Here is a 25455-nt window from a genome sequence, read left to right on the forward strand (position 1 = left end):
CCTATATGCATGTCTGGTAGACCTGGATTGCGGATGGTACCTAAAAGGACGGTAGAGCTCAATAACTTAGTGTAGGGAAGCTCACCCATGTTCATCACATAGAAAGACCCAGTAGAGCCACGATGGTCAATGACTACGAGCTGAAGAGTGGAACTCCACACACTTCTTTATGGCCACCCCACTGATGGACCATAGACCTACCTAGTGGGGCTAAGACAACACAAGGGGAGTGGTGGGAATGTCTCCGCTCATGGATAGCCATAATACACAATATTTTTACAAAACCACTTCCATAGCAAACATACACAAATTCTCCAGACCATATCCTACTTTGGACACACAGAGAACTCCATACCAATTTTTGAATTGACATTAAGGCCCTCTCTTCTGAACCTCCACTGCATAGTCATCACACATTATAAGACTCTTCTACTCACAGATAAATATTGGTGATGTTTGTTTCGTCTACCTTAGTCTGGAAATAAATATTGCATGGCTTTCACACACTTCCTAATATGAAGAAAAGGAAAAAGTTCTTACCTTATCTTTAATAATTATTTCTTCACAAGCTGTACATTGTGGACTGGGGGAGCTGGGGGTAAAAACATCAAATATATGTAAATACAGAAAATGTCCCCTAATCTTTCAGGTGCCAACCAAATAAGTTTTGTATCTTGACATTTCCCCAGGCTAGTGTATGGCAGAAAGAACCGGACAACGGCTCTAAATACATTTAATGCTTAGTCAGTAGTGGTCAGTTGTCCACCCACCGCTCACCTTATTAACGAGGTCATACAGGTCTCACAATATCGGTGGCCGCATTCTGTCTGCCGCGGGTTACATAAGACCAGTCTGCACTTCTCACACTTGTACTTCTCTTCCACCAGTTTCAAAAATTTTTCCTTGTACCCTCCTTGTTCTGGCACAAAGATGGTGGTGGCGAGACTGCGGTCGGCTCTCTGTTGTAGTGTTTGTGGTTCGATCCTTTTGCTAGTATCCATGATATAACAGCTAAATTCTGAAAAAGGAAAGGGAAAAAAAAATTCACAGGAGGTAAAATCAGTGATCGGCAGCAATAATGCAGGCAAATTCCAATTCTCATTTTACACCAGTCAATGACCAGTCAACAGTCAGTGCCATCGTCTGCACCGCCAAAATCAATATGAGGTCTGAAAAACTCAACAAAAGACATTGCAGACATCAAGTAAATAAATGTCATCATTCGTCTACATTTTAAAACTTTTGGTTGAAGGAATTAAAGTCATATTCATGATATTTTCATTGCTCTTGTGTCATACTTGCAAGCTCTCCTGAAATATCTGGGAGACTCTCGGAAAAAGGGGAAGACATCTTGGACTCCAGAAAGAGTAGACAATTCAGCAGGCCCTACCAAAACCCTACAGAAATAAGGGATTCCAGAAGGTTTCTTGGGTCCTGGTGTTTCTTAGCCTTGAGGATCAAGGTGTAGACAAGGTAGAAAGAATCGGCAGAAGGACTGTGGCCTCTACAAGCGAAAGGGAATCCAATGGACAAACATTAACGGCAAGGCTGCTTATCTCCTAAATGCCAACTAGCTAAAGTTGTCACGTATGCTCTATGTCTACATGAGGGTAATGCCACATTAGTAAAGAGCATGCAACTTATTGGAACATTCCAGTTTGCTTCCTCAAAAAGGGACAAAATTGGGGCGACGGGCGGGTGGAAGTCGTTAATTATGTGACAAAGGTCCAGCCACAGTTCGGAAAGGGTAAAAGCTTTAACTCTCCCAAAATGTCCCGGAAACTCCCAAAAACAGATGCACCACTTGAACGATGGTATTGGTATTTGGATACTCAACTGGCTCTGTTGCTTTACCTCCCTCTGCCCCCAGGTGCCGCCGATGCAAACATCCTGGTGAGGACTGATCTGGTCTGCAGTTTGTATTCAGGTGGGATCTGGTCCAGGGTCTCTAACCAGGGAAGGTCTGGATAGTATGATCTAGGGTCTATATTTTTATTTAGGGAGTCTGGTGTGTCTATATAGGATAGCCTTACATTTTGAGACCTTTCCTGTTCTATTGACTATTTCTTAATAGGAGTCCGGTGTGTGGTCGGTGTTCATTTAGGAGCATGTTGAAGGTTTAAGAGGTCATTCCATATGTTGGGCGTGTGTCCAACATAAATCGATAAGGCAAATACAAAAAAAAGTTGGTCTTTTATTGCCATGTCCATAATCTCCCAGATGACCCTTCCCAAAACTAGCCAAAAGTATAGGGTAACCCTGGCTAATATCACGCAAATAATTCCCATCAGATACAAAATATTCATGTTAGGACTGAGTGAACACACCAGACGGACAGTCTTTACTTCCTTCCACCTTTGTGGGTGCAGAAGTATCAGGCGGGCGTCCCAGGAGCTGCGCTCGTGTGGTTTAGTCTTTCATCACGGGAAGAATGAGGTAACACTTTATATGAATGAGCCGGTGTGACGCCACTAATTTCTGTGTAATATTACAAAAACTGAACCTACTCGTCGTCTTCTCGGAATTGCATGTGCTAAAGTTTTGTCAATGTGATGAAAATGTCACAATAAGCAGCACCCCCCGCATCCTCCTCGGAGGGGCTCGTACTGTTACAGTGACAGCCGGCAGTCAGGGTGAAACATCAGAGTCACAGAAGTAGCACAACTTGTGAAATTCATTTTTTCCTCTTTTGCCATTTTTTAGATCTGAGGCAGCACAATTTTTTTTACATTCTGACTCATACAGGCATACGAATAGTATGAACATTGTAAAAATAAATATATTCTGCAAAAAAACGTATGTGGGCAAAGAGGAAAAGGTTGCTAATGCAAAAGTCAAAAATGCCAATTTTATATGCGTGGAGAATTACAACATAAGACTCTAGGAAATAGAAGTGGGTGAAAACATGGAAATGTGTTTAGATACTTTTATATACATTACATATTATTAGAGGTCGTTCTATTTGATATGATTTTACATGAGTTTTCCCTGAAAACAGCAAGAAGAAAATAATCAAAGAGAAATGATAATTAATATGATAGATAGATAGATAATAGATAGATAGATAATAGATAGATAGATAATAGATAGATAGATACAGTTATATGAAAAAGTTTGGGCACCCCTATTAATCTTAAGCTTAATGTTTTATAAAAATTGGTGTTTTTGCAACAGCTATTTCAGTTTGATATATGTAATAACTGTTGGACACAGTAATGTTTCTGCCTTGAAATGAGGTTTATTGTACTAACAGAAAATGTGTAATCTGCATTCAAACAAAATTTGACAGGTGCATAAGTATGGGCACCTCACCAGAAAAGTGACATTAATATTTAGTAGATCCTCCTTTTGCAAAAATAACAGCCTCTAGTCGCTTCCTGTAGCTTTTAATGATTTCCTGGATCCTGGATGAAGGTATTTTTGACCATTCCTCTTTACAAAACAATTCCAGTTCAGTTAAGTTTGATGGTCGCCGAGCATGGACAGCCCTCTTCAAATGATCCCACAGATGTTCAGTGATATTCAGGTCTGGGGACTGGGATGGCCATTCCAGAACATTGTAATTGTTCCTCTGCATGAATGCCTGAGTAGATTTGGAGCGGTGTTTTGGATCATTGTGCTGCTGAAAGATCCATCCCCTGCGTAACTTCAACTTTATCACTGACTCTTGAACATTATTGTCAAGAATCTGCTGATACTGAGTGGAATCCATGCGTCCCTCAACTTTAACAAGATTCCCGGTGCCGGCATTGGCCACACAGCCCCAAAGCATGATGGAACCTCCACCAAATTTTACTGTGGGTAGCAAGTGTTTTTCTTGGAATGCTGTGTTTTTTTGCAGCCATGCACAACGCCTTTTTGTATGACAAAACAACTCAATCTTGGTTTCATCAGTCCACAGGACCTTCTTCCAAAAAGAAATTGGCTTCTCCAAATGTGCTTTTGCATACCTCAGCCGACTCTGTTTGTGCCGTGCTTGCAGAAACGTCTTCTTTCGCATCACTCTCCCATACAGCTTCTCCTTGTGCAAAGTGCGTTGTATAGTTGAGCGATGCACAGTGACACCATCTGCAGCAAGTTGATGCTGCAGATCTCTGGAGGTGGTCTGAGGATTGTCCTTGACTGATCTCACCATTCTTCTTCTCTGCCTTTCTGATGTTTTTCTTGACCTGCCACTTCTGGCCTTAACAAGAACTGTCCCTGTGTTCTTCAATTTCCTTACTATGTTCCTCACAGTGGAAACTGACAGGTTAAATCTCTGAGACAGCTTTTTGTATCCTTCCCCTGAACAACTATGTTGAATAATCTTTGTTTTCAGATCATTTGACAGCTGTTTTGAGGAGCCCATGATGCCACTCTTCAGAGGAGATTCAAACAGGAGAACAACTTGCAAGTGGCCACTTTAAGTAGCTTTTCTCATGATTGCATACACCTGGCTATGAAGTTCAAAGCTCAATGAGGTTACAAAACCAAAAAAAGTGCTTTAGTAAGTCAGTAAAAAGTAGGTAGGAGTATTTAAAACAAGAAAATGATAAGGGTGCCCATACTTATGCACCTGTCAAATTTTGTTTGAATGCAGATTGCACATTTTCTGTTAGTACAATAAACCTCATTTCAAGGCAGAAACATTACGGTGTCCAACAGTTATTACATATATCAAACTGAAATAGCTGTTGCAAAAACACCAATTTTTATAAAACATTAAGCTTAAGATTAATAGGGGTGCCCAAACTTTTTCATATAACTGTAGATAGATAGATAGATAGATAGATAGATCATGGGGAAGCAAACTGGTGAGTAATGATGAAGAGGAAAACCCTGGGAAATACTGGCACTCTGTTCTAATGTGGAAATGCTCATCAATGCAAATAAGTAAGATATTTTGTTGCAAGGGAGGAAATTTAAAGTACAACATTTACATGTCTGGTGGAGCAAGGTGAACTCCACAGAAGACTCAATGCAGGAAGGCAAAAACTAAGCAATTGATTGGAGGAAGAAAAGCTCACAGACACGAATGTGTGAGCACGTCCACAGCTTTAAATACTGTCTTTTTGGGTGTGACTACATTTATAATATAAAGAGAATATAGTTCTGAAACACAAATGATCGATAATGTGCAGTGTGATTGTGAACTGAGAAGTTAAGGTTTCATCATCCTATAATATTATACTGAAGGCCATAGAGATATGTGATCACCATTACTACTGCTATATCATAGAACTACTATAATACTGCTCCTATGTACAAGAATATAACTACTATAATACTGCCCCCTATGTACAAGAATATAACTACTATAATACTGCCCCTATGTGCAAGAATATAACTACTATAATACTGCCCCTATGTGCAAGAATATAACTACTATAATACTTCCCCTATGTACAAGAATATAACTACTATAATACTGCTCTCTATGTACAAGAATATAACTACTATAATACTGCCCCTATGTACAGGAATATAACTACTATAATACTGCCCCCTATGTACAAGAATATAACTACTATAATACTGCCCCCTATGTACAAGAATATAACTACTATAATACTGCCCCTATGTACAAGAATATAACTACTATAATACTGCTCCTATATACAAGAATATAACTACTATAATACTGCTCCTATATACAAGAATATAACTACTATAATACTGCTCCTATGTACAAGAATATAACTACTATAATACTGCTCCTATGTACAAGAATATAACTACTATAATACTGACCCTATGTACAAGAATATAACTACTATAATACTGCTCTCTATGTACAAGAATATAACTACTATAATACTTCCCCCTATGTACAAGAATATAACTACTATAATACTGCCCCTATGTACAAGAATATAACTACTATAATACTGCCCCTATGTGCAAGAATATAACTACTATAATACTTCCCCTATGTACAAGAATATAACTACTATAATACTGCTCTCTATGTACAAGAATATAACTACTATAATACTGCCCCTATGTACAGGAATATAACTACTATAATACTGCCCCCTATGTACAAGAATATAACTACTATAATACTGCCCCCTATGTACAAGAATATAACTACTATAATACTGCCCCTATGTACAAGAATATAACTACTATAATACTGCTCCTATATACAAGAATATAACTACTATAATACTGCTCCTATATACAAGAATATAACTACTATAATACTGCTCCTATGTACAAGAATATAACTACTATAATACTGCTCCTATGTACAAGAATATAACTACTATAATACTGACCCTATGTACAAGAATATAACTACTATAATACTGCTCTCTATGTACAAGAATATAACTACTATAATACTTCCCCCTATGTACAAGAATATAACTACTATAATACTGCCCCTATGTACAAGAATATAACTACTATAATACTGCTCCTATATACAAGAATATAACTACTAAAATACTGCTCCTATGTACAAGAATATAACTACTATAATACTGCTCCTATGTACAAGAATATAACCACTATAATACTGCCCCTATGTACAAGAATATAACTACTATAATACTGCTCTCTATGTACAAGAATATAACTACTATAATACTTCCCCCTATGTACAAGAATATAACTACTATAATACTGCTCCTATGTACAAGAATATAACTACTATAATACAGCTATGTACAAGAATATAACTACTATAATACTGCCCCTATGTACAAGAATATAACTACTATAATACTGCCCCTATGTACAAGAATATAACTACTATAATACTGCCCCCTATGTACAGGAATATAACTACTATAATACTGCTCCTATGTACAAGAATATAACTACTATAATACTGCTCCTATGTACAAGAATATAACTACTATAATACTGCTCTTATGTACAAGAATATAACTACTATAATACTGCTCCTATGTACAAGAATATAACTACTATAATACTGCTCCTATATACAAGAATATAACTACTATAATACTGCTCCTATGTACAAGAATATAACTACTACAATACTGCTCCTATGTACAAGAATATAACTACTATAATACTGCCCCTATGTACAAGAATATAACTACTATAATACTTCCCCCATGTACAAGAATATAACTACTATAATACTGCTCCTATGTACAAGAATATAACTACTATAATACTGCCCCTATGTACAAGAATATAACTACTATAATACTGCCCCCTATGTACAAGAATATAACTACTACAATACTGCCCCTAGGTACAAGAATATAACTACTATAATACTGCTCCTATATACAAGAATATAACTACTATAATACTGATCCTATGTACAAGAATATAACTACTATAATACTGCTCCTATGTACAAGAATATAACTACTATAATACTGCCCCTATGTACAAGAATATAACTACTATAATACTTCCCCCTATGTACAAGAATATAACTACTATAATACTGCTCCTATGTACAAGAATATAACTACTATAATACTGCTCCCTATGTACAAGAATATAACTACTATAATACTGCCCCTATGTGCAAGAATATAACTACTATAATACTTCCCCTATGTACAAGAATATAACTACTATAATACTGCTCCCTATGTACAAGAATATAACTACTATAATACTGCCCCTATGTACAAGAATATAACTACTATAATACAACTATGTACAAGAATATAACTACTATAATACTGCCCCTATGTACAAGAATATAACTACTATAATACTGCCCCTATGTACAAGAATATAACTACTATAATACTGCTCCCTATGTGCAAGAATATAACTACTATAATACTGCTCCCTATGTGCAAGAATATAACTACTATAATACTGCTCCCTATGTGCAAGAATATAACTACTATAATACTGCCCCTATGTACAAGAATATAACTACTATAATACTGCCCCCTAAGTACAAGAATATAACTACTATAATACTGCCCCCCCATGGACAGGAATATAACTACTATAATACTGCTCCTATGTACAAGAATATAACTACTATAATACTGCTCCTATGTACAAGAATATAACTACTATAATACTGCTCCTATGTACAAGAATATAACTACTATAATACTGCCCCCTATGTACAAGAATATAACTACTATAATACTGCCCCTATGTGCAAGAATATAACTACTATAATACTTCCCCTATGTACAAGAATATAACTACTATAATACTGCTCTCTATGTACAAGAATATAACTACTATAATACTGCCCCTATGTACAGGAATATAACTACTATAATACTGCCCCTATGTGCAAGAATATAACTACTATAATACTTCCCCTATGTACAAGAATATAACTACTATAATACTGCTCTCTATGTACAAGAATATAACTACTATAATACTGCCCCTATGTACAGGAATATAACTACTATAATACTGCCCCCTATGTACAAGAATATAACTACTATAATACTGCCCCCTATGTACAAGAATATAACTACTATAATACTGCCCCTATGTACAAGAATATAACTACTATAATACTGCTCCTATATACAAGAATATAACTACTATAATACTGCTCCTATATACAAGAATATAACTACTATAATACTGCTCCTATGTACAAGAATATAACTACTATAATACTGCCCCTATGTACAAGAATATAACTACTATAATACTTCCCCCTATGTACAAGAATATAACTACTATAATACTGCTCCTATGTACAAGAATATAACTACTATAATACTGCTCCCTATGTACAAGAATATAACTACTATAATACTGCCCCTATGTGCAAGAATATAACTACTATAATACTTCCCCTATGTACAAGAATATAACTACTATAATACTGCTCTCTATGTACAAGAATATAACTACTATAATACAACTATGTACAAGAATATAACTACTATAATACTGCCCCTATGTACAAGAATATAACTACTATAATACTGCCCCTATGTACAAGAATATAACTACTATAATACTGCCCCCTAAGTACAAGAATATAACTACTATAATACTGCCCCCTATGGACAGAAATATAACTACTATAATACTGCTCCTATGTACAAGAATATAACTACTATAATACTGCTCCTATGTACAAGAATATAACTACTATAATACTGCTCTCTATGTACAAGAATATAACTACTATAATACAACTATGTACAAGAATATAACTACTATAATACTGCCCCTATGTACAAGAATATAACTACTATAATACTGCCCCTATGTACAAGAATATAACTACTATAATACTGCCCCCTAAGTACAAGAATATAACTACTATAATACTGCCCCCTATGGACAGAAATATAACTACTATAATACTGCTCCTATGTACAAGAATATAACTACTATAATACTGCTCCTATGTACAAGAATATAACTACTATAATACTGCCCCTATGTACAAGAATATAACTACTATAATACTGCCCCCTAAGTACAAGAATATAACTACTATAATACTGCCCCCTATGGACAGGAATATAACTACTATAATACTGCTCCTATGTACAAGAATATAACTACTATAATACTGCTCCTATGTACAAGAATATAACTACTATAATACTGCTCCTATGTACAAGAATATAACTACTATAATACTGCCCCTATGTACAAGAATATAACTACTATAATACTGCTCCTATGTACAAGAATATAACTACTACTAGATGGTGGCCCGATTCTAACACATCGGGTATTCTAGAACATGTATGCGGCCGACCGGGAGCAATCAGCATAGCAGTGTTTAAATTTGGCGCTAATAGTGTTTAAAATTGGCGCCAATCTCGCTGATTGGTCGCGGCTGGAGTCCGCGACCAATCAGCACTGCAGTGTTTAAATGTGGCGCCAAGATCGGTGATTGGTCGCGGCCGCTATTTAAATGTGGCGCCCAAATCGGTGATTGGTCGCGGACAGCGGCCGTGACCAATTAGCACAGCGGTGTTTAAATTTTGTGCCAAGATCACTGATTGGTCGCAGTCTCCGCACCCGACCAATCAGTGAATCATATTGGTGAGGACCGGGGAGTGGAATCGTATTGGTGAGGACTGGGGAGCGCCGCTGCCTGTGCGGCTACTTCTGCTGCGAGAACCCGGGACATGAGCGGGCGTTAGCAGAAGTATCCCGCCCCGCAGCGCCGCTACCCGGTCCTCCCTTGACACCCTAGCCGTATGGATGTCAGCGGCGCTGTCTGTGCGGCTACTTCGGCTGCGAGAACCCGGGACATGAGCGGGCGCTCGCAGCAGAAGTATCCCGACCCGCAGCGCCGCTCCCCGGTTCTCCCTTGACACCCTAGCCGTATGGATGTCAGCGGCGCTGCCTGTGCGGCTACTTCGGCTGCGAGAACCCGGGACATGAGCGGGCGCTCGCAGCAGAAGTATCCCGACCCGCAGCGCCGCTCCCCAGTCCTCCCTTGACACCCTAGCCGCATGGAGGTCAGCGTCGCCGGTGGTCGGGAGATGAGCGCCTCGCGCCGGTCATCTCCGGGCTGCATCGCCGCTGAGCTCCATCCCACAGATGAGCCGCTAACGGCCGCCATCTTTTTTCAGAAATCCCGCGGCGCTGACTGGCCGCGGCCGGACCAATGAGCGACGCGGGATTTCCAGGACAGACAGACAGACGGGATAAGACGATTATATATATAGATAATACTGCTCCTATGTACAAAAATATTTTGACACAGTCAATTCTTCTGGTGCTACCTGTCCACAGACATCTGAACTGCTCCCGGCTTAGGCGGCTGCTTAGATTTACTAGTTATTATTTGGACCAGTCCCACTACAAGTCTTACCGCCCAGCGTGCAGAGCATTGCGCCACACAAAAAAGTCTGAATGAAAGAAAAGATGCTCTTCATAAACAGTAAACAGAATATTACTATTGATCCATCAACAGACGAGGGGGGTTCGATTAATATTCTTGGCTCTGATATCAGATAGAGAAGTGGGGGAGGCTCCTGCTGTAGTCAGTGGTCACACGGCCAGAGTCAGGATTACACAAATACCATCAACCCCAACAAAAATACTTGTAATTGCAACACGGACAAGTGCTCTTTAATAAGAACAATCCAGAGCACTGCGAGCGCCGGGTGTTTTATGGGAACTGGTAATTGGAGGCCTATTAAACAATTACTCAGCAGGGGTTATAAAAAGACAATAACGATAATTATCAGCTGTGAGGTATAATGGAGGAAAGGTGATGAATGTACACAGTGACTGCACCGGCAGAATAGTGAGTGCAGCTCTGGAGTATAATACAGGATGTTACTCCGGATCAGTAATGTAATGTATGTACACAGTGACTGCACCAGCAGAATAGTGAGTGCAGCTCTGGAGTATAATACAGGATGTAACTCAGGATCAGTAATGTAATGTATGTACACAATGACTGCACCAGCAGAATAGTGAGTGCAGCTCTGGGGTATAATACAGGATGTAACTCAGGTTCAGTAATGTAAAGTATGTACACAGTGACTGCACCAGCAGAATAGTGAGTGCAGCTCTGGGGTAAAATACAGGATGTAACTCAGGATCAGCAATGTAATGTATGTACACAGTGACTGCACCAGCAGAATAGTGATTGCAGCTCTGGAGTATAATACAGGAGGTAACTCAGTATCAGTAATGTAATGTATGTACACAGTGACTCCACCAGCAGAATAGTGAGTGCAGCTCTGGAGTATAATACAGGATGTAACTCAGGATCAGTAATGTAATGTATGTACACAGTGACTGCACCAGCAGAATAGTGAGTGCAGCTCTGGAGTATAATACAGGATGTAACTCAGGATCAGCAATGTAATGTATGTACACAGTGACTCCACCAGCAGAATAGTGAGTGCAGCTCTGGAGTATAATACAGGATGGAACTCAGGATCAGTACAGGATCAGTAATGTAATGTATGTACACAGTGACTGCACCAGCAGAATTGTGAGTGCAGCTCTGGAGTATAATACAGGATGTAACTCAGGATCAGTAATGTAATGTATGTACACAGTGACTGCACCAGCAGAATAGTGAGTGCAGCTCTGGGGTATAATACAGGATGTAACTCAGGATCAGTAATGTAATGTATGTACACAGTGACTGCACCAGCAGAATAGTGAGTGCAGCTCTGGAGTATAATACAAGATGTAACTCTGGATCAGTAATGTAATGTATGTACATAGTGACTGCACCAGCAGAATAGTGAGTGCAGCTCTGGAGTATAATACAGGACGTAACTCAGGATCAGTACAGGATCAGTAATGTAATGTATGTACACAGTGACTGCACCAGCAGAATAGTGAGTGCAGCTCTGGAGTATAATACAGGACGTAACTCAGGATCAGTACAGGATCAGTAATGTAATGTATGTACACAGTGGCTGCACAAGCAGAATAGTGAGTGCAGCTCTGGAGTATAATACAGGATGTAACTCAGGATCAGTAATGTAATGTATGTACACAGTGACTGCACCAGCAAAATAGTGAGTGCAGCTCTGGAGTATAATACAGGATAAGTAATGTATGTGCACAATGACTCTACTTTTTATGTAGATTAATTCTATATATAAGCTGTAATATGTAGTTTATAATTCTGAACAGATTAAAGTGAAAGTTAATTTCATTTCTTCAGTGTTTTTAGAAGTGCTAGGACAAGGGAATACGTTACACATCTCACATATAGGAGGCTTCAGTTATTGTGTTGAGGGTATAAAGTTTTCGCTTTATCAGAAATGAATCCTGATCGGAGCGGTGATGGGTGATGTTCCTTCTTGTGCACTGGATTCACTTCCATATATGAGAAATCTATGATATGGAACAAGACACGCTGCTCCTCATGCAGCGATAACATGGAGCCACTAGTGATGGGTCATCAGTGTCATAGTCCTGGACAACCGCTTTACACATCGCTTATAGCGAATCTGTTCTGGAAAATGTCATAAAGTAAAGAAGCATGAGATAATTCTACTGACTGCAGACCAGGTAGATGGCAGGAGATCCGTGCAGCCTCCAGTGGGAATAACCCGCGACTTGTCAGAAATCCAGATTCAATGTAAGGAACAAAGGAGACTCAGAAGACGCCAATGTTGCAGAAATTGTACTGTACGATTATTACTAATTCTACAAGACTACAGGGATGTAGCAGAGCCGAGTTTGTCACATGACACCTTATTAAACATTGTTCAGCAAGTATACAGACAGCATTAGGGTCGGAGCAGAGTCACGTTCACGACGCTGCTTGAAAAGTTTCTTGTAGAAAGGTTGAAGAGCAAACACTAAAATAAAAGACCACAATTCTCCTATCAGCACCAGATACGTAGAGGGTTAAAAATAAATTAAAAATTACTGTTGTCATTTAACATAACTTCTCTCTTGCCTTTAATTGAGTGCAAATTCTTTAAGACGTCTCATAGCTCTAAAATGGCTTCTAGTGGGAAGATAGGGAAAAAAAGTATTATATACTATACAGTACAGACCAAAAGTTTGGACACATCTTCTCATTTAAATATTTTTCTGTATTTTCATGACTATGAAAATTGTACATTCACACTGAAGGCATCAAAACTATGAATTAACACATGTGGAATTATATACTTAACAAGAAAGTGTGAAACAGCTGAAAATATGTCTTATATTCTAGGTTCTTCAAAGTAGCCACCTTTTGCTTTGATGACTGCTTTGCACACTCTTGGCATTCTCTTGATGAGCTTCAAGAGGTAGTCACCGGAAATGGTCTTCCAACAATCTTGAAGGAGTTCCCAGAGATGCTTAGCACTTGTTGGCCCTTTTGCCTTCACTCTGCGGTCCAGCTCACCCCAAACCATCTCGGTTGGGTTCAGGTCTGGTGACTGTGGAGGCCAGGTCATCTGGCGTAGCCCCCCATCACTCTCCTTCTTGGTCAAATAGCCCTTACACAGCCTGGAGGTGTTTGGGGTCATTGTCCTGTTGAAAAATAAATGATGGTCCAACTAAACGCAAACCGGATGGAATAGCATGCCGCTGCAAGATGCTGTGGTAGCCATGCTGGTTCAGTATGCCTTCAAAAAACCAGGGGAGGAGTCCTGAGGAGATAATTTGCATATTCCCACTGCATTTTGGGGTAAGTGAAGAGTCTCCGCGAGCTCAAAGAACACTGGATTTTGGCTGTTGGAGCTGAAAAGAGGACATCGGTAAACCGCGCGCCGGTAGGCGCGCGCATTTTGAAGCTTTTTTTTTAAGCTTTTTTCACTGTTTTCAGAACATTAACAGTAAGAACATGGAAGAGTCCAGGAGCCATTTGGTGAGCTGCATATCCTGCTACATGTTCACAGACTTGCCAGTGGAAAAGCCAAACTTCACATGCCAGAAATGCAGCTTGTGTCCCTGTTGGAGGAAAAGTTGCGAAATCTAGAAGAGAGGTTAACTACCTTGAAAATCATTAAGGAAGGTGAAGAGTTCTTAGACAGAGCAGAATTATCTCTTCATGATTCAGAAAGAGAAGAAATTCGAACTGCACCTGACGAAACAGAGGAATGGAAGCCTGTGACCCACAGAAGCAGGAGGATCGAGAGGCAGTCAGCACCCATACTGCTCAGGAACCAGTACCAGGCTCTCACGCAGGAGAACCATGAAGAAATACAGCAAAATAAGACTTTGCCAGCAATGAATAACCTTGTAAGCCCTCAGAATCCTCCTGGATGGAGAAAGAAGAATGTTGTGAAGAAAAAACGGAGAGTGGTGGTCATGGGGGATTCCCTGTTAAGAGGAACAGAGGCCGCTATCTGCAGACCAGACATAACCTCAAGAGAAATGTGCTGTCTTCCAGGAGCAAAAATTAAAAGATGTGTCTGACAGGATATCAAGACTCTTCAGACCTACAGATCACTACCCATTCCTGCTAATACATGTGGGGACAAATGACACCGCAAGAAAGGACCTGGAAACCATCTGCAGTGACTTTGAAGACTTAGGCAAGAAAGTGAAAGAATTGGGAGCGCAGGTGGTCTTCTCATCCATCCTCCCAGTGGATGGCCATGGAACAATGAGGTGGAATAAGATTCTACAGGTGAACAACTGGCTACGTCGATGGTGCCGTCAACAAGGATTTGGATTTCTGGATCACGGAATGAATTACCTATACGATGGACTACTTGCTAGAGATGGGGTGCACCTTACGAAGACTGGAAAACATGTATTTGGAAGTCGCCTTGCTACACTCATCAGAAGAGCTTTAAACTGGAACAATGTGGGAAGGGAAGCAAAAGGCCAGAAAAAGCCATACAGCTGACAAATACTATTGAGATCTCTGCTACTGGAAGTGGAAAGGAAGAACAAAGACAAAACAATTTAAATAATAAAAATATGGGAGGAAGAGAAACCAATCACAAACTAAAATGTTTTTATACAAATGCACAAAGCATGGGCAACAAACAAGGAGAATTGGAACTACTAATGCAAAGGAATATGATGTCATTGGAATCACTGAAACTTGGTGGGACGATACACATGATTGGAATACATGGCTAAAAGGATACAACTTATTTGCAAGAAGCAGACTTGATAAACGAGGAGGAGGTGTCGCATTGTATGTTAGAAAAGCGTATATCTGCACAGAGATTGAAGCTTCAGAGACTGGGAGTTCTGTGGAAACTGTTTGGGTAAGAATACAAGTAGAGAACAACGGAAAGGACACCATTGTAGGCATTTACTACAGGCCACCTGGGCAAGCTGAAGATATGGATGAACTCTTTATGTATCAAATGACCAAGTTCTCCAAAAAATATGACGTAGTGGTCATGGGAGATTTCAACTATCCAGACATTTGTTGGGAATCTCTCTCAAGTAAAACTAACATGTCAAGCAAATTCTTATCCTCTCTTGCTGACAACTTTATCTTCCAAAAGGTAGGGGAGAAAACAAGGGGATCTGCTACTTTGGATCTAATTCTTATAAACAGGGAGGAAATGGTTGAGGAGGTAAAGGTGGCTGGGACCCTAGGAGGCAGCGATCATGCTATTATAGAATTTTGGATAACTAGAGGAGGAAGACATGTGAAGACTCAAACTTCAAGGTTAGATTTTAGAAAGGCAAATTTTAAGAGACTCAGAAAGAGAATAGGAGGGATCCAATGGCTGGATGTCCTTAAGGACAAAAATGTCCAGGAAGGATGGGAAATTTTTAAAAATGAGATTCTCAAAGCACAATCGTTAACAATCCCGAAAAGTAGGAAGAATGGGAAGCATTTAAGGAAACCAGGATGGATGAACACAGAACTTAAACACATGCTAAAAAGAAAGAAAGAAATGTTTATTAAATGGAAAGAGGGAGGCATATCTAAAGAAGATTATAATGCAGTCTGCAGATCCTGCAGGGCACGTATCAGGTTAGCTAAAGCTGACAATGAATTAAGGCTTGCAAGAGATGTCAAAAGCAATAAAAAAGGATTTTGGGGGTATGTCAAAAGTAAAAGAAAAGTCAAAGATGCTATAGGATTTTTACAGGATGAAAATGGAGAAATGGTAAGAGAGGATGTTGAGAAGGCCGAACTTTTTAATTCCTATTTTGCATCTGTTTTCTCTCAGAAAGAAAATGTAACATCAACTGATCTTCACTGTCCTTTTAAAGGAATAGAGGAATCCAAGTTATCAGTAAACAGAAAGATTGTGAGGGAATATTTAGCTAACATAAATGAGTTCAAGTCTCCAGGTCCAGATGAATTACACCCCAGAGTACTGAAGGAGATTGTAGAAGAAATTTTAGAACCACTCTCCATAATCTTTGAAAATTCTTGGAGAACAGGAGAAGTCCCAGAAGACTGGAGAAGAGCAAATGTTGTTCCTATCTTCAAAAAGGGGAAGAAGGTGGACCCAGGGAACTATAGGCCGGTGAGTCTGACTTCTATACCAGGAAAGATCTTTGAACAAATTATTAAACAACATGTATGTAAGTACATGGATAAGAATGAAGTGATTAACCAGAGTCAGCATGGGTTTGTAACTAACAAGTCATGTCAGACTAACTTAATTTCCTTCTATGACAGAATCACTGACTGGGTGGATCAGGGAAATGCTGTAGATATAGTATATCTTGACTTCAGCAAAGCATTTGACAAAGTATCTCACATCATCCTTATTGAAAAAATGACCAAGTATGCAATGGACCAGGCAACTGTTAGGTGGATTCATAACTGGCTTAGTGATCGGACTCAAAGGGTGGTTGTAAATGGCTTCACATCCAGCTGGATGAATGTCTCAAGTGGGGTACCACAGGGCTCCGTCCTGGGACCTGTATTGTTCAACATCTTTATCAATGATTTAGATGAAGGAATTGAGGGTAAACTGATTAAATTTGCTGATGACACAAAGCTAGGAGGGATAGCTAATACTAGAGAAGAGAGAGAGAGGATTCAAAAAGACCTAAATAAACTGGAGCAGTGGGCAGCAACCAACAGAATGGTTTTTAACAGGGAAAAATGCAAAGTACTACATCTGGGCAATAAAAATGAAAAAAGCATATACAGAATGGGAGGAATAGAGCTAAGCAACAGTACATGTGAAAAAGACTTAGGTATACTAATAGATCATAGACTGAACATGAGTCAACAGTGTGATGCAGCAGCAAAAAAGGCAAATACAATTCTGGGATGTATTAACAGAAGCATACAGTCTAGATCACGTGAAGTCGTTATCGGTCTTTACTCCTCTTTGGTCAGACCTCATCTGGAATACTGTGTACAGTTTTGGGCACCACATTTTAAAAAAGACATAGACAAACTGGAGCAAGTTCAGAGAAGAGCGACCAGAATGGTGACTGGTCTGCAAACCATGTCCTATGAGGAACGGTTGCAGGATTTGGGAATGTTTAGCTTGCAAAAAAGAAGACTGAGAGGAGACTTAATAGCTGTCTACAAATATGTCAAGGGCTGTCACATTGTAGAAGGATCATCTTTATTCTCATTTGCACAAGGAAAGACTAGAAGCAATGGGATGAAACTAAATGGGAGGAGACACAGATTAGATATTAGAAAAAACTTTTTGACAGTTAGGGTGATTAATGAGTGGAACAGGCTGCCACGAGAGGTGGTGAGTTCCCCTTCAATGGACGTCTTCAAACAGAGGCTGGACAGACATCTGTCTGAGATGATCTAGTGAATCCTGCTTTGAGCAGGGGGTTGGACCAGATGACCCAGGAGGTCCCTTCCAACTCTACCATTCTATGATTCTATGATTCAATTTTGAATAAATCCCCAACAGTGTCACCAGCAAAGCCCCCCCACACCATCACACCTCCTCCTCCATGCTTCACGGTGGGAACCAGGCATGTAGAGTCCATCCGTTCACCTTTTCTGAGTCGCACAAAGACACGGTGGTTGGAACCAAAGATCTCAAATTTGGACTCATCAGACCAAAGCACAGATTTCCACTGGTCTAATGTCCATTCCTTGTGTTCTTTAGCCCAAACAAGTCTCTTCTGCTTGTTGCCTGTCCTTAGGAGTGGTTTCCTAGCAGCTATTTTACCATGAAGGCCTGCTGCACAAAGTCTCTTCTTAACAGTTGTTGTAGAGATGTGTCTGCTGCTAGAACTCTGTGTGGCATTGACCTGGTCTCTAATCTGAGCTGCTGTTAACCTGCGATTTCTGAGGCTGGTGACTCGGATAAACTTATCCTCAGAAGCAGAGGTGACTCTTGGTCTTCCTTTCCGGGGCGGTCCTCATGTGAGCCAGTTTCTTTGTAGCGCTTGATGGTTTTTGCAGCTGCACTTGGGGACACATTCAAAGTTTGCCCAATTTTTCGCACTGACTAACCTTCATTTCTTAAAGTAATGATGGCCACTCGTTTTTCTTTACTTAGCTGCTTTTTTCTTGCCATAATACAAATTCTAACAGTCTATTCAGTAGGACTATCAGCTGTGTATCCCCCTGACTTCTGCACAACACAACTGATGCTCCCAACCCCATTTATAAGGCAAGAAATCCCACTTATTAAACCTGACGGGGCACACCTGTGAAGTGAAAACCATTTCCGGTGACTACCTCTTGAAGCTCATCAAGAGAATGCCAAGAGTGTGCAAAGCAGTCATCAAAGCAAAAGGTGGCTACTGTGAAGAACCTAGAATATAAGACATATTTTCAGTTGTTTCACACTTTTTTGTTAAGTATATAATTCCACATGTGTTAATTCATAGTTTTGATGCCTTCAGTGTGAATGTACAATTTTCATAGTCATGAAAATACAGAAAAATCTTTAAATGAGAAGGTGTGTCCAAACTTTTGGTATATAAAGTGTTACCTATTTTATTGAAAATATTTGATCAAGTTATGTAAAGACCTAAATGCCAAACTAGAAAGAAAAGAACAGGGAAGACAATGCAGGAAGCAAATGCCAGCGTCATTTCTGCAACACACGGAGACAGATAGAATAGTTTCCAGCATTTGTATCATGTTCCTTGGAGAAAAGCTTTCTTGCAATGATAGATGAATAGAAGAGCCAACCTGCTGCGCCATCCTGTACATGATGTGATAGAAACCTCTCCGCTGCTGCAAATTAGCTTCTTATCAATTCCAAGAATGTTCCACACAAGGTCAAGAAGAGACACCAGAGGCTGAATGAGGCAGGAACCGGGCCATAAAACAGCCGCCCCAGAACTACAAGTACCAGACTTGTACTGCTCACTGCTACATTGGAAAAGCAGTCAATGAGTTCACTTGTGTGTCAAATAGCAAATCTATTACTTATCCTGATTATTCCTGATCATGAGTATAAGGCCGGGAAGATACGGCCATAACGCAGACTGATCATGGGTCGCACAACCTGAAACTACCATCAGTACTTTGTGGTCCATGCACGGTCCATGAAATTTAACCGTATGGACCTTGTCTTATATTTCAGAGCTGCACTCACTATTCTGCTGGTGTAGTCACTGTGTACATACATTACATTACTGATCCTGAGTTACATCCTATATTATACTCCAGAGCTGCACTCACTATTCTGCTGGTTCAGTCACTGTGTACATACATTACATTACTGATCCTGAGTTACATCCTGTATTATACTCCAGAGCTGCACTCACTATTCTGCTGGTGCAGTCACTGTGTACATACATTACATTACTGATCCTGTACTGATCCTGAGTTACATCCTGTATTATACTCCAGAGCTGCACTCACTATTCTGCTGGTGCAGTCACTGTGTACATACATTACATTACTGACCCTGTACTGATCCTGAGTTACATCCTATATTATACTCCAGAGCTGCACTCACTATTCTGCTGGTTCAGTCACTGTGTACATACATTACATTACTGATCCTGAGTTACATCCTGTATTATACTCCAGAGCTGCACTCACTATTCTGCTGGTGCAGTCACTGTGTACATACATTACATTACTGATCCTGAGTTACATCCTGTATTATACTCCAGAGCTGCACTCACTATTCTGCTGGTGCATTCACTGTGTACATACATTACATTACTGATCCTGAGTTACATCCTGTATTATACTCCAGAGCTGCACTCACTATTCTGCTGGTGCAGTCACTATGTACATACATTACATTACTGATCCTGAGTTACATCCTGTATTATACTCCAGAGCTGCACTCACTATTCTGCTGGTGCATTCACTGTGTACATACATTACATTACTGATCCTGAGTTACATCCTGTATTATACTCCAGAGCTGCACTCACTATTCTGCTGGTGCATTCACTGTGTACATACATTACATTACTGATCCTGAGTTACATCCTGTATTATACTCCAGAGCTGCACTCACTATTCTGCTGGTGCAGTCACTGTGTACATACATTACATTACTGATCCTGAGTTACATCCTGTATTATACGCCAGAGCTGCACTCACTATTCTGCTGGTGCAGTCACTGTGTACATACATTACATTACTGATCCTGAGTTACATCCTGTATTATACGCCAGAGCTGCACTCACTATTCTGCTGGTGCAGTCACTATGTACATACATTACATTACTGATCCTGAGTTACATCCTGTATTATACTCCAGAGCTGCACTCACTATTCTGCTGGTGCAGTCACTGTGTATATTAAAATACCAGTGGCTTAGTCAAATGATTGAGAATGCCCTATAACTTTTACCCTCCACATTTTTTGTACTTTTGTCTTTTGGGATATTACTATATACAGAATAATGTACAGAAAAAAAACCTACAATAATCAAAACTCTGAAGACAATCATATAAATAAATCCACCTATCCATCCATATATATATATATATATATATAGTAAGGCTCTGAACTGAGCACTTGCCTAAAAGAAGAATGTTCTTTTTAACAATTTATTATAAAAAAAAAAAAATGTACTATCAGATGTATATAAAATGAAACAGAATATAAACTGATTTAATAAAAATTAAACTAAATAATATACATACAGAATATAGCAGCCATCTTCAGACCGGTTGTAATCCCCAACATCTGTCCACAAAGAAACCCTCCATCAAAACCCCCCAAAAATAACAAAAAAAAATGAAAAAATAAAAATCGCCTCTTTCCAATTTTTCTTTGCTATTCCACAAGTGCAAGCGGCAGAAATCCTAGACAACCTCGGTGCTTGCTGCAATGTGCAGGAATGGATCGTCTTCCTCGTGTTGCTGCAATGCTATGAGTGATTTCTAGGGGATTACCTGCCTTGCAGATCATCCCTTCTGCGTCCATATAACAAACACTTCCTCTGCGGAAAGTTTTCAAGAGTTTAATGTAGAAGATTAAATGACAAAATGTTTTTTTTTCTTCTGTATAAAATTGAAAGTGAAATACTTTTTTTTTTTTTTTTTCAGCCTTACACAATAATAGTTTACAGTCAGGGATTGGCCAAGCGCCAGGATTGAGAACACAGTGTGAACAGCAGAGGGCGCAATATCTGCTAATTCCAACTCTGTAAAGTCTCGCAATGTGAATTTTGGCTAGAAAAGCAGAATCAGGATCTCTCCGGGATTCTTCCTCCTACAGAGACGACTTAAAGCAGTTAATGAATCAAACAAATCTGTTGCTTGGCGGAAAAATGGTGAATTTGCAGCCAATAGAACAGCTCCCCTAGTGGCCAAAGTAAACGGCAATGTGGCTGCAGGCGATTTTGAACCAAAACATAATTTTTTAATGCACTTGTCTAGCTAATGCTGTGCGTAGTTGTGTCTTTTCTAAGTTGAACATTAAGGAATTGTATTATTAGCAATTCTCTAATATATGGAAAACACAGGGGAAAATGTCTGGCAGATCCGCAGCACTTTGCTCAGCTCCTCCAAACGACTTTCCATAGGATATGAAATTATTGCACCATTCTCACATAATAAATTGGAATGATTTATCACATTTTTATTTTTTTTGTACTGTTGCCAAACTAATCAAAACGGAGCGCGACGTTTAATAAATTCCGCACAACTTCGACAATACTTTTGATTTTTGCTCTTTTGCTTTCTTTGGTTTTTTTTTTTTTGCTTCTAAAATATCTAACGACCCTTTAAAATGTTTCAAAATGTGCAAAAATAAAACTAACTAAAATCCAAACTTTATTGTTTTTTTTTAAACTGTAGAAATAAAAAATCCTTCATTCTAGAGAACGGAGAGGATTTTAATAAGTACCTGCAAAGTTGCCATTTTACCCATTTAAGAAGATGAGACAATCCCTTTAATTGGCTGATCAACCTGTCGGCAGAATGCAAAACTTCTCTCTACGCCTTTCATCCAAAAGGCAATTGCTTAAAAGACAACTCCGGAAGGTTTACCAGCATTTAGATTTCACTTCTTGCTACGTAAAGTCTTTCTAAACAGAACTTTGTAAGAAACGTCACCAGGGCACCAGCGTCTGCTTTTTTTGTGTTAATTATACTCAATTATTTCTTTATAACAAGACCCCCGACAACACATAAATCCGATGGCAGCTGGGAAATACAAGCCCCTTCTGAATCACCCCCCTCGCCCCAGTCCTAATTTGCCCACTACAATAAGGTGGGCGCGCTGCCTGCTCGCCGCTTTTCTTTCCCCTCTATTATGTACAAGTATAATCTGCGATCTTGACTTTCGGCCAAGACGGGACGTCACTTTCCTTTTCCGAAAAGTCAGCGGGGAAAACAAATATTTTAAAATAATAAAGTGAAAAAAAAAAAAAAGTTTTTATATGACATGTATCAATCTGGAGCCCGCAGAGGATTGTCTCTGACTTAATACACTGCAGCAACCACTCAGCTGTGAGAAGTATCGCGCCCGTACGGATCTGTAGATTTTGGAAAAATCTGTTAGGAACCAAGAATGTTCCAGTTCACTGACAGCAAGCAGATCAGACGACCGGCGAGGAAGTGAAACATGAAGATTAGGATTGCACAGCTGGATTCAGCTTCATTTACACAAAAATGGAAAATCCCTTTAAATAGATAGTAAGCACTGAGCTATGGGCACGTTCCTGCTGCCAGACGCAGAGGAGCCGCTGAGCAGAAGTCATCTTGACCTTTTAGTTTTTGGGATTGATGATGGTCCTGGAGGTCAGACCCCCACATTCCTGTACTATGGGAAATCTGCTGTAAATATACATCTCCATAATAATACACTTGTGTCCCCAAATGTGGCCACCAAACATGTGAAGCTGGTGACAGTCAGCGAGGGGCGGAGCGCTGCTCCCTTCTGAGAGCTGCCACATTCCTGTCGTATCTGCTGCACCGTTCCTGATGGCCGGGCATTCCCCCCCCGACAAGTCATAAACCTTTGTGCGTCTTTTAAAAAGTGATGATGATAACGGTCAGAATCCTCACATGACCGCGAAAGTACCTGGGCAAGGACCGCGCAACAGCTGAGGTGTGAATTATGAGGTTCTGCAGCAGCTAAAGTGTGTATAGTAAGGTTCTGCAGCAGCTGAGGTGTATTATGAGGTTCTGCAGCAGCTGAGGTGTGTGGTATAAGGTTCTGCAGCAGCTGAGGTGTATTATGAGGTTCTGTAGCAGCTGAGGTGTGTATTGTAAGGTTCTGCAGCAGCCGTGGTGTAGTATGAGGTTCTGCAGCAGCCGTGGTGTAGTATGAGGTTCTGCAGCAGCTCGGGTGTATACATGATGAGATGCTACAGCAGCTGGAGCCAAGTACTGTATATTACATACTGTAGCTGCTGAAGAACCTCTTGTGAAATAGGAATCGCTCCACGTCAATCAATTATTGGCACAGAAGAACAAGCTGCCCGCACAAGGGATCAGTGACTGCAGGAGGAGATAAGCGGCGCCTACTCTGCCATTACCATGGGAGGTTTGTGTATAGAGGATTTATAATGCGCTGTATTCCAGTACAGTATAGTATATAGGATATTAGGAGAACAGCTGAAGGACGGTGTGTCATATACATGTAATGTACGGCCAGTGACTGTGAACCAGACTGAAATGATCTCAACCATTGCCGGAGAACGAGGAGCGACATTTCTGGACTTTTCCTCTCTTCTCCATCATTGCTCGGGGCTTCGCTGCAGCAGATATATGACATATTCTCATTTCCGGTCGTTTCTATGGACAAGTACAGAATATCCTCTGGGCACAAATATCATCTGCAGATTCCTAAATCAGTGTGCTCTTCTGTGCGGGTCGCGGCGACTCTGCCGACAGTCAGACGGGGATATGACAATGAAGGACGACGTGTCGCACAATGTGCCAGTGATAAACCCGTTAAGAATCTAAACTGTATGTGCCAACTACTGGGGAGAAACCGCGGTACGTCAGAGAGATACCAGGACGAGGGATACAGACCCCAGCGGGCCCGGTACATGACGTGCCCCTAACACACTGCACATAGATCACAGATAAGACCCCCTCAACAACTACAAAATGAAAGGACCACATCAATACACACATCAGGTCCCCCTAAACAATACAGACCCATAAATGAATAAAGAACCCAGACAAAACCCCTAAAGATACAGACCCACAAATACAGATCCTTCCAGACCCCCTAAGGGGTCGAGCACCTAAAAACAGACCCCGAAATTCAAATGGATCACCGAAAAAGACTCCCAAGGAAAATAGAAACTCAAACCAGACCCTGCAAAAAATCAAAAACCCTATACAATAATAAAGGCCACAGACCAGATCCCTTAAAATATAAATGCAAAGTATTCTACCTATACTAAAAAGAAAACCCAGACCTGTCCCCCTAAAAAATAAAAACCAAAGTCCAGACCCCCTAAAAAAAGGAGAGGACCCCAAACATATAGAGCCTTAGACCAACTAAAAAAAAGACTCTGAATAATGCAGATCGCCCAGTAAAATCAACGTAAATAAGCCCAGATCCCTAAAAAATGTCAAATCCTGACCCAAGACAAGACCCCGAAATATCCCAATATAGAAACATAGATATTCCCCTCCGCTCCCGAGAGCTCCATATCACCAGACATTATTGGGGGAGAGTCGGCAGCTGCCCGTACACATTGGTTTGCCAGAAGATAGAGTGTATGGGTCTAGATAAACCCTGAAGACTTCCGAAGCTCCTCCAGCTTTACTCAATGCATCAATAATACAACAGGT

The 25455-nt window shown here is 40.0% G+C and overlaps 1 protein-coding gene across 5 annotated transcripts in view; it reads right to left on the minus strand.

The window, feature by feature from the left end:
- TRAF3 (TNF receptor associated factor 3) overlaps positions 1 to 25455 on the minus strand; it is a 152838-nt gene that overhangs the window by 32440 nt on the left and 94943 nt on the right. For 4 of the 5 annotated variants that reach the window (XM_073638379.1, XM_073638380.1, XM_073638378.1 and 1 more), the window contains exons 2-3: positions 778 to 1018; positions 541 to 592 (exon numbers count right to left, since the gene is read on the minus strand). In XM_073638379.1, coding sequence (XP_073494480.1) covers positions 541 to 592; positions 778 to 1001 — 276 coding nt within the window. In that variant the 5' untranslated portion in view covers positions 1002 to 1018. Of the gene's footprint in view, positions 1 to 540; positions 593 to 777; positions 1019 to 21339; positions 21561 to 25455 lie in introns of those variants that run through there. The other variant, XM_073638381.1, reaches the window with a different exon arrangement.

The sequence above is a fragment of the Phyllobates terribilis genome, unplaced genomic scaffold (assembly GCF_046119375.1).
Source record: "Phyllobates terribilis strain yellow unplaced genomic scaffold, ASM4611937v1 Scaffold_7__3_contigs__length_470593459, whole genome shotgun sequence".
Taxonomy (NCBI): Eukaryota; Metazoa; Chordata; class Amphibia; order Anura; family Dendrobatidae; genus Phyllobates; species Phyllobates terribilis.